The sequence below is a fragment of the Miniopterus natalensis genome, chromosome 4 (assembly GCF_054644295.1).
Source record: "Miniopterus natalensis isolate mMinNat1 chromosome 4, mMinNat1.hap1, whole genome shotgun sequence".
In the NCBI taxonomy this organism is placed as follows: domain Eukaryota; kingdom Metazoa; phylum Chordata; class Mammalia; order Chiroptera; family Miniopteridae; genus Miniopterus; species Miniopterus natalensis.
The window spans coordinates 86,250,589-86,261,007 of NC_142084.1; the positions used below are offsets into that span (position 1 = coordinate 86,250,589).

At 42.6% G+C, this 10,419-nt stretch overlaps 1 protein-coding gene across 1 annotated transcript; it reads right to left on the reverse strand.

Moving 5' to 3' along the window:
• Positions 1 to 494: 494 nt before the first annotated feature.
• Positions 495 to 9,618, reverse strand: IL12B (interleukin 12B). The gene is made up of 6 exons (XM_016214004.2): positions 9,531 to 9,618; positions 5,719 to 5,994; positions 5,019 to 5,136; positions 3,327 to 3,544; positions 2,220 to 2,377; positions 495 to 626 (listed from the first exon to the last, which is right to left on the reverse strand). Exons 1-6 carry the CDS (start codon positions 9,616 to 9,618, stop codon positions 495 to 497), a joined length of 990 nt encoding a protein of 329 aa, XP_016069490.1.
• Between the last annotated feature and the right edge of the window lie 801 nt (positions 9,619 to 10,419).

The following is a 10,419-nucleotide window of genomic DNA, read 5'->3' on the forward strand; positions in this document are numbered from 1 at the left end:
CCGGGTACTTGGGTTGTGGGGGTTCCATGCCAGAAGGGTCCAACCCTTCCTTATGTGGTCTGGGATTTGACTGGCACTTTGCTCGCTAGAGGCTCTATTGAAAGTTTTCTTAAAATAATATCTGATCATGTCATTTCCTTGCTGAAAGCCCTTCAGTGCCCCCATCCCCATTTCCCCTTGGACAAGGTTCTAATTCTTGGAAAGAGTTTGCAGCCATCCTTGCTCTGACTCTTAGCTGCCTCTATTTCATCTTTGCCTTTCCCTTTAGAAGGGCAGGACCTATGCTTGGTCGTTTTACTGCAGTTTATCTGAGCCCAGCATGGTATCTGGAACAATATGAACATCAAATAAATATCTGTTAATGAACAAATGTATATGTTTCTGACTCTGGAGACAGTGCCAGCATCCTCTCTTTCCTCTCCTGCACTGCCCCCACCCTCCATGTCCCTGAACCTGGGTACACTGAGTGTGCAAGTCTGGGTGGGCCTGCTCACCTAACTGCAGGACACAGATGCCCATTCGCTCCAGGATGAACTATAGTAGCGGTCTTGGGCTTGCACACGGATCACTGCATCCTTGTGGCATGTGACCTTGGCTGAGGTCTTGTCTTCAAGGAGTTTATCTTTCTGCAAAGGAGAGTGAAATCATTGGTAACTCAGTCACAAGGTGGGCTGGGCTTACTTCCCAAAACCAGCACACCTTGATTGTAGAGCAATTCAACGGGGAGTGTGTAGTACTTGCGCCACCTACTGACAGAAGCTCTAAACACAGATGCAGCTTTTCTCGTTTCCAAGCCGTGAGGGTGAACCTGGTTCAGCTTTTATCTTTCTAGCACAGCTACTGTGTTTAAAGGCCCCATGTGCACTCACCCCAGTAAAAGGCCGATGGTGGGACTGGGACAGATTTGCTCTAATTGTCCCATAGATATTCAAAAACACCACACTCTTGATCCTTTCATCAGACAAACTTGTGTTCAAATCCAAACATTGATACTTTTTAGCTGTGTGACCACAGGAAAATGTCTTAGGCTCTCTGTGTCTCAGTTTCTTCACTTATAAAAGAGGGATAGTAGTAATGCCTTCCTCATATAGTTTTAAAAGTTAAAGGTAATGATCATTTAAAACTCTTAGCAAGACCTCTAACCATATAGAAAGCACTCAGTAAATATTGCCTATGAATGATACAGATCTTAAGTAGGGAAGATACATATCAAGATTTTAAATAATATTTAGGTAAAATTGACTCCTGAATAGCCCTTGTTCCTGCAAAAGAAAATTCTCAGGGAGTGACTGAATCATTGAGCTTCTACCAGATGCTAAATGCTATGCTGAATAAGACCTTTCTCCAGTAATTTTAAAACTGGTGTCCAAGGAGGCTAAAGCTCAATGAACATGCCTCTGGGACCTTGGGGTTATTGAAGCCATGGCAAGAAAATTGGAAAGCTGTCATCCTAACATATGTAAATGATGACATCCTGTTTAATAAAATAATTTCACAACATGGAGAACAGCCAGGAGTTGTACGTTCTGGGTGAGATAATGGCATGAATGTTCTATCATCCATTATATTCACCCAGTTGAAATAATAATTTTCGGTTCCTGGAGTCCAGTGCTTCTGTATCAGGACCAATTCTGAGTGCCAGAATTAATGATCAACCAATCAGGAGGTATAAGGCCTTGGTGTGCAGCAGTTTGAGTGTGTGTTCTGGTTCTGTCACTTTCTAGCTGGGTGACCTTGGGCAAGTCACTTAACCTCTTTGAGCTTTAGTGTTGTCACTAGTGACGTGGTGATAATAATACTGTCTATTTTTGTAGAGTTACTGTGAAGATTAAGTGAGATAAAACCCTTAGCACAGTTTTCAGGCACAGAGAAAGTGCTAAATAAACATTAGCTGTTATCATCATCATTCATCCCCTCCTGGATGTGAGCCTGCATAAACCTGACTACAGAATATATGGCACCTGAGCATGGCCTGCGTGGCCCAGTGGTAGAGCATTGACCTATGATCCAGGAGATCGAGGTTTGACTCCTGGTCAGGGCACATGCCCGGGTTGCGGGCTTGATCCCCAATAGGGGTGTGCAGGAGGCAGTTGAGCAATGATTTTCCCATCACTGCTGTTTCTCTCTCTCTCTCCCCCTCCCTTCCTCTCTCTGAAATCAATAGAGATATATTTAAAGAAACAAAAAAAAGAATATATGGCACCTGAATCACATCTTACCCTTTCTCTCTTATTCTTGCCCTGGACCTGAAGAGAAAATTTCAGGGCAAAGTAGGAATGTGGGGTGCTCCAGGTGTCGGGGTATTCCCAGCTGACCTCCACCTGCCGGGAATTCTTTAATGGCTTTATCTTCAGGTTCTTGGGGGCATCTGGTTTGACTGTGGAAGAAGATAAACACCCTTTATTTTCCTAGCGGGGCTTTGGAGCAAAGTGGTTCTGGCTTCTGATGCCACTTTCACCATTGACCAGCTGTGAGTGCATGAGACAGTTACTTAACTTCTCTGAGCACCTGATTGGCAGATGTGAGGTTCCCCTGCTGTTCATACTCACTCTGGTGCCTGTGGAAGGCAGCCACATCTTTTACGGCTGAACCAGAGAGAGGTTCAGAATCCTTCTTATCAATGACAACCAGGGGGGCCCTGGCAATCCCCCTCTTTGCACCAAACTTGGAACCATGCTGAGTTTCTTGCTGGGGATGTTACCTCTTCAGTGAGACCTTCCCTGGTCCCCCTCTATGAACTGTACCTCATCTTCCCCCAAACCCCCAAAGGCAGTCTCTCCACAAATGCCAGAGCACGCTCTGTTGGTTCTCCCACACTTTATTTCAATGGATAAATGGTAAAAGAAATGAAAAATCTCCATTTGCCAATTTAAAAAACTGATGTCCATTTTGGAAGGGTTTAAAAAAAACCCAATGAAGAAGTCTCTTTTCAAATGCTAGAGAAAGATGGGCTGGGAATGATTGCAGTTGGTAGGGAAATGCTGGTTCTGAATAGGAATATCATGCAGAAGGGGCTGTTCTTGGATTCATCACGGAAGCTGCCTGGGCAGCAGTGCAGAAGCTTAGCTAGGAGCCTGCTTTTTCTGATGGGTCAGATCTGGGTCTGAATTGCTAGCTGTGAGATCAAGTAGTTTAACTTTTTAAAGACTCAGTTTTCTCTTCCTTAAAATGCAGATAGACAATAGTATCTACTTTTGTACTTTAAGTATTATGTACATTTTGGGGGGTGTGGAATGAAAGAGATAATGCATGTAAACCCTTACCCCAGTGAACATGTGACAAATGGCATGTATCTTTATTAAGCACATATCATCAAGCAAACTCACTGATGTCCCTGATGAAGAAGCTGCTGGTGTAGTTTTCATACTTGAGCCCGTGAACAGCATCCACTACGACCTCAACGGGTAGGCTCTCCTCGGCGGCTGGGCAGGCACTGCCCTCCTGACACTCCACTGTGTACTTCTGATACTCCCTGTGGTCCACTTTGACCCTCTCTGCCGAGAGGGTTGCTGCTCCACAGGTCACTCCCCGGGGGTCAGAGGAGCTGAAGTCAAAGATAGACATATCCTGTGTCACACACTTGTGGGCGAGTTCCTAGTGGTTGCGACTGTCTGAGGTCACAGTTTCTCTAACTGGTCTGATTTCTCCCCAGGCAGTAAGGAACTGCCCTCCCCACGAGAACAAATGTTTCAGAGAAGCGTTTACAAATGACTCTGCACTTATGTGCTTCTGGCCAACATGAATTTGGAAAATTTTACGTCCAGAGCCCCTTGTTATATCTCCTTATTAAAATTCTAGTTTCATTTTTTCCATTTTAATTACAAAATCAATGCATGCTAACTATAAAAATTAAAATGATAAAGATGCATATAAAGGAAATGTGTGTGCCTCTTTTAAACCCAATCCCCCTTTTAACCCTCATCGCAGTCTCCAGATAGAAATAGTATGTATATCTTGTGTATTCGACCAGAACTCTTTCTATGACTATTCAAAGCAATATTCACGTTTTTATGCATATACACATATTTTGTCTATATAAACACATGTATTTTATTTTTTATGAAATAAGGATCAAATTACACAAATACAGTTTTATAACCATCTTTTCCCTGTCTGAACATATTATGGGGAGTGCTCCACAACAGACCATGTAGATTGGGTTATTTTAATGATGGCACATTAAGCCCAAGAGTATAATGTACCACACTTCATTTGACCTTTCCCGTTCTCATTACCAAAAACATTGCAATGAATATTTGCCTCTTTGTCTTTGTGCACTTGTATGAGCATTTCTTTAGTAAGCATGTTCATTTTAAAGGTGAAAAAGTGAGACCCCAGAGGGTGACTCAGGTAAATAGTGAACAGTCCAGGATGTTTACCTAGGGTTGGCTCCATTCTCCTCCACTGTTTGGGAACTTAGATGGTATGTGAAGTCATATGTTAGAGGGGCTAACAGGTTCTATATCCATGGGAATTGGTTTCTTAGGAAAAGTCTAAGTGTATTGGTCAAAGAGTGAACTTCAAATGAGTGGTGTTAGCAGCAGAAAAAGTGGTTGAAGTGGACCTCGGAAAATGTCTAGAGGCCTCAGAGTTTTGGAGTCAACTTCAAGGCTTGCAAGGTCTGTGCCCTAGAGCTTCTGTTTCTATTTTGGATTCAAGGTGCAATTTTGACAAGCGATCTGTAAGTTTGATTTCTCCTTTTATCCCTCCCTATGGTGCTATGAGCCTTAATGAAGCATCACCAGGCCATTTGGATGAGTGGGTTCAGACACAGCAGAGGCTATGCCCAGCCCAGAGAAGATCTTGTTCTAGCACATACATTTGTTCAGACAATTAGCTTCAATCTCCATGTTCTTTCCCCAACTTAGGCAAGCAGGGGAGGTTCAATGAAAAAATATGAGTTTGACTTTGTTTTCTCCCTTATCATTAACTGAAAGGCCATTACTAGGTCACCCTTATTTTCTTAATGAAATAGTAGTTCTGGCAGAACACCGAGAAAGCAGAGTGGTATCACTTACCCTCTGCTGCTTTTGACACTGAATTTCACATCAGTACTGATTGCTGTCAGCCACCAGCAGGTGAAACGTCCGGAATAATTCTTTGCTTCACATTTCAGAAAGGTCTTATTTTTGAGTTCTGGATTTGAAAAGAACAAATATTCAGTATTTAGGTGTTGTTTTATTTTTCCCCAGAAAGATTTTGATTATGATTAATCACAGGCCACCAAATGGTCTAGAATAAAGATCTTCCATTCAGTTCCTTGGAAAATGCTGCTGCTCCCTGGCACGCAGTTCAGAGAGGACTGGGAGTGTCCCAATAGGTAGCTGACTCTGCAGAGCATACTACACACCTAACATATTGAAGGGGGTATTAATTCTTTTCAAGGCTATCACCCCAGTGCTGAGTTATGTTGGTTAACATGTTGGTTAACCTCCATTACCCTCTCTCAATATTATCACCATTGTTTAAAGAGAACCTATGGAAAAGCATCCAGACTCACCATGAAACTCTCAACATGAGATTTTGATGGTTGGTAACCCAAAGTGTCTAGCAAAGGAAAACCAAAGCAAAGGAAAATGTAGGTTCCATGTGGTTTCCATAAGAGACTTGATTACTTCATTAACTACACTGATCATGTCTTGTCTTTTAAATTTTAAATTTTTGTATTTTTTATGGAGAAAAAGAGAAAACTGATACTGTCCCAGGGAATGGAATTACCTTTCTGGTCCTTTAAAATATCTGTGGACCAAAATCCATCTTCCTTTTTGTGAAGCAGAAGGAGAGAATGGCTGAGCACCTCTCCTCCCTTGTGACAGGTGTACTGGCCAGCATCTCCGAATTCTTTGACTTGGATGGTCAAGGTTTTGCCAGAGCCTAAGACCTCACTGCTCCAGTTCAAGGTCCAGGTGATGCCATCTTCTTCAGGGGTATCGCAGGTAAGGACCACCATTTCTCCAGGGGCACCAGGATACCAATCCAACTCTACAACATAAACTGGAGAGCACAGAGCATACTGTAAGCTCCATAAACTCTGGGGCTGTGTTACTTGAAGTACTTGGGTATCTGCACTGCTGAAGCACAACCTCACAGCAGCAAGTGCTGCTTGCTGAGAGGATCTCAGGGTACTGGGCCCCACTTGGGCTCAAGGTTGTGGAAGAGAGAAACAGAGTTTCAGAGATGCCATTGACTCATTAACTGGCAGGCTGTTGTTAGTAATTAAACTCTGAGTAGCTGGCAGATGAGGAATACCTTGATACACTGAAAAATGCAAACAGCACAAGACTATTTGCTGAAGGCCTGGTGGAGATAAGAAACTTCCAGCACAATTTTGGTCTCAAAGGAAATAAGACAGGACACAGAATGTCAAGAAAGACTGACCAGGACTGAGTTCCTATCCCCACTAGCTGGCTGGAGGATTTGGAGGAAGGTACTGAATCACCATGAACCTCAGTTTCCTTGTCTATAAAATGACAACAATAATAGTATCTACATTGTAGGTTTGGCTGTGAGGATTAAATTAAAAAACCATATAAAACACTTAGCACAGTGCCTGCCTTGGTAAACTCAGTGCTAGTTGTTATTGTTAGTCACAGATCAAAAGGTCAGACAACCACACAGAGAAGCTGTCTTACAGTTTTCTATGGGGATTTTAGGATTTAATTTCTACTGCATGAAACTCACCAATGGAAATTTTTATTCTTGCTGTATTTTTTTCAAAGCTATTTCATACTCTTATGAGGCAGTTAAGTAGGTCTTAGCCTTTCCATTTTATAGAGGATGGGACTGAGACCAAGAGGCTAAGCAAGGTTACTTCAAGTTAGAAGCACAAGAGCTGTATCTCAGACTGTCTTGTCTCCTCTGCTTTGTATTGGGTCTCTCTAATACCAGCATCTAAACTGGCACTTGAGGAATGGCTTAGTATATAGCATTTCAAAGAAGGTGTCATATCAAAGCTTCATTCATGCATCAATTAATAATTAAATAGAATCACTTAATACAGTGGTTCTCAAACCAGGGTCACAGAGCCACCATCAGCAGCAGCACCTGGGAATCTGTCAGAAATGCAAATTTGCAGTTGCTGCACCAGGAACTGTGGGATGGACCCAGTGATCATAGTTTTTTGTGGGTTTTTTAAAGGTTTTTTATCTTCAACCAAGGATATTTTTTCCATTGCTTTTCAGAGAGAGTAGAAGGGGGAGAGAGAGACAGACAGAGACAGACAGACAGACATGTTGATTGGTTGCCTCCCCCATGTGCCCGACTGGGCCGGGGATAGAGACTGCAACCGAGGTACATGCCCTTGGTCAGAATCGAACCCAGGACTCTTCAGTCTGCGGGCCGACTCAACTCTGACCACTGAGCCAAACCTGCTGGGGCTGTTTTGCTTTGTTTTTAATGCTTTCCAGATGATTGTGATGTCTGCTGTGAAAGTCTCAGGGGTTAAGAGCCTGGCTTGTGCAGTCACATTGGTCTGGGTTTAGAGTCAGCTCCATCTCTTATACTAGCCTGTGACCTTAAGCAAGACATTCAGTTAGTCTATGCTTTGGCATCATTGTCTTTAAAATGAGCAAAATATTAGTACTTGTTTCAGAAGGTTAAGATGTGTATTATACAAGCCTATTCATATAAGAGCTTAACACAATGCCCCTAAATGCTCTATAACTGGTGGCTGTTGTTATTAGTGTCCAAATATAAAGCATTGTGGAATATAAAGTCTCACTTTACATGAGAGGGATTGACAACTCCTGAACGGGTAACAAAGACAAGAGGTAAAATGCATTTGGGGCCCAACTCTTTTTACATGATCAGCTGTGCTGACAGGAAACCACATGACACCTTTGTCTTTCTCTAGTTTTTCCTTGTTCCACTGGCGACTGACCAACATAGCTATTTTCCTATCATAACTAAGACTCAGCAGCCCTGAAGGACACTTGCTCAAGTGCAGGTGAAACAGCTTCAAGAGGGAGCCTGGTGAGGAGCATTGAGAACCTAGTGCTTGGCTTCATCTCATCTTGTCTCCATAGTCACAGGCCCTCTCAGGGTTTCTCACATTGACTCTCTGGAATTTCTGTGGTTTACCAAATCAGAAGTAACTAAGGGTTAACTGTGCATGGGCCCTGGTTCCTGAGCTCATTAAAAATCCCAGGGTTGGAAGGGATCTGGCATAATCATCTGGCTTAGACCTTTGCTTTACTCAAGGGAGGGTCTAAAATTTGCCAACCTTCCTGGGATAGAGGGGGGTGGAGCTGAGGCTGGATTATTGTCTTCTTGAAATTATTAAGAATGGAGGAATAGTTCAGAACTTCTTTCTGTACTTTCCAGACTATCAAGAGATTTGTTTTTAAAAAAATATATTTTTATTCATTTCAAAAAGAACAAGGGAGAGGAAGAGAGAGATAGAAACATCAATGATGAGAGAGGCATTGATCAACTGCCTCCTGCACGCCCCCTACTGAGGATTGAGCCCACAACCCAGGCATGTGCCCTCACCTAACCGGGAATCAAATCTCTATCTCCTGGATCATAGGTCAATGCGCAGTCACTGAGCCATGCTGGCCAGGCAAGAGATTATTTCTGATCATCAGCTGAAAAATCTTCATTTTTAATTTATGCCTATTTTTTCTTTCCCAGTTCTCCGAGGACATAGGAAACAATTGCTTCATGTCCTTCTTGTAAAATCTACTTCAAATACTTAAGTGTACAGACTTTGGAGAGAGACAGAATTGGAATCAAGTCCCTGTTCCACCCTTACCAGGTATGTTAAATTGAGTAAATTACCTACTCTCTGTAGTCTCTATTTTCAAAATCTGTAAAATGGGGTACACACAGTCCCTATTTCATACGGTTGCTGTGAAAACTAAATGAGATACTATGCACAATAAATATTAAGTATTATTATTATGCAATTAAAGACAGTACTGTCAGCATTATTATGTTGGCTTCAATGAGAAACATCTGAGGATCTCTGAGGGACAACTAACAATCAGTTAATACATTAATAATCCATGGAGAATGTATCGCTTTGTAATTCCTGGTTTATGGTTGAGGACACTCAGGCTCAGAGTGACCCTGCTCAAGGTCACATAACCAGTAAATGGCAGAACCAGCCCTTGAACCCAGGTCAATGTGAGTCTAAATGCTATACTTTCCCCAAAGTACGTGGTCAGAGGTAAGCCATCTAGGTGCCAGCTGAGGAGGTGATAGCATGTGGTGGGGTGAGAAATGATAGAACACAGTTCCTATACTTTTCGAATCCTTCACTTTGATTTTTAGTAATTCTGGCAAAGTCCATATCTCTTTTCTCACCACGGTCCACAGAAAGCTCCTTCTTTGTCATCAAATGTGAAAGTCAAACAATAGATACATACCCTCAGTAGTGAAAACACATGGCCCATGTTTTCCCAGAGTGATTACTCTGGATAGGAAGCCCCAGTGCATGGTTGCCCATCTCAGGGTGATTTCCCCCAGGGGCTGCCTGAGATCCCTGGCCTAGATCTGGACTCCATAGAGAATAAGGAGAGTCTAGTTACCGTCTTTCTCCAGTTCCCATATGGCCACGAGGGGAGATGCCAGCAAAACCAGGGAACAACAGTAGAAGACCGACTGTTGCTGCTGCATCTGTTGGAAAGAGAGGGAGGGGAGGAGGAAAGAGGAGAGAGAATGCCCATCATCATTCAGTTACCTTTGGAAACCATACCTTCTCTGTATGTAGTTTTCAATCTTTATTTTCCTGTTTCTTCTCTACACTGTCAGGTTAACACTAAGTGAATTATAGGAGCCCTGATGCCAGTCTCTGGATAAGCACATCTCCAAATGAACCATACGCTATCCGAGGCTGAAAGAGATCTAAGGCTAGCCTTCTGGTATAATCCTCTTATTTTATTATTATTATTATTATTATTATTTAATATATCTTTATTGATTTCAGAGAGAGGAAAGGAGAGGGGGAGAGAGAGAGATAGAAACATCAATGATGAGAGAGCTGTCATTGATTGGCTGCCTCCCGCACTTCCCCAATTGGGGATCGAGTTTTGCAACCGGGGCATGCACCCTGACCAGGAATCAAACTGTGACCTCCTGGATCCTAGGTTGATGCTCAACCACTGAGCCACGCCCAGCCAGGCAGTTCTCTTATTTTAAAGATGAGAAACCTAAGGCTCAGAGAAAGAACATGATTCGTCCGTATCAGTAGTTATTTACTTAGTACTTACTACTTAAAGAGCACTGAGCTAGAGTGGTTGGGAGTGAAAAAAAGTTTTTACTTGGATCCTGCCTTTTAGGAGCAAATGCTTTCATTCAAGAAATATTTATTAAGTCAGTGTGTTAAATGCTAATCCTCCAGTTGGAGAGATAAGCTGCACTTGTGTATCATTGCAGCACAAGTCAGTATGTGCAGTCACACCCAGGGCTAAAGGACTT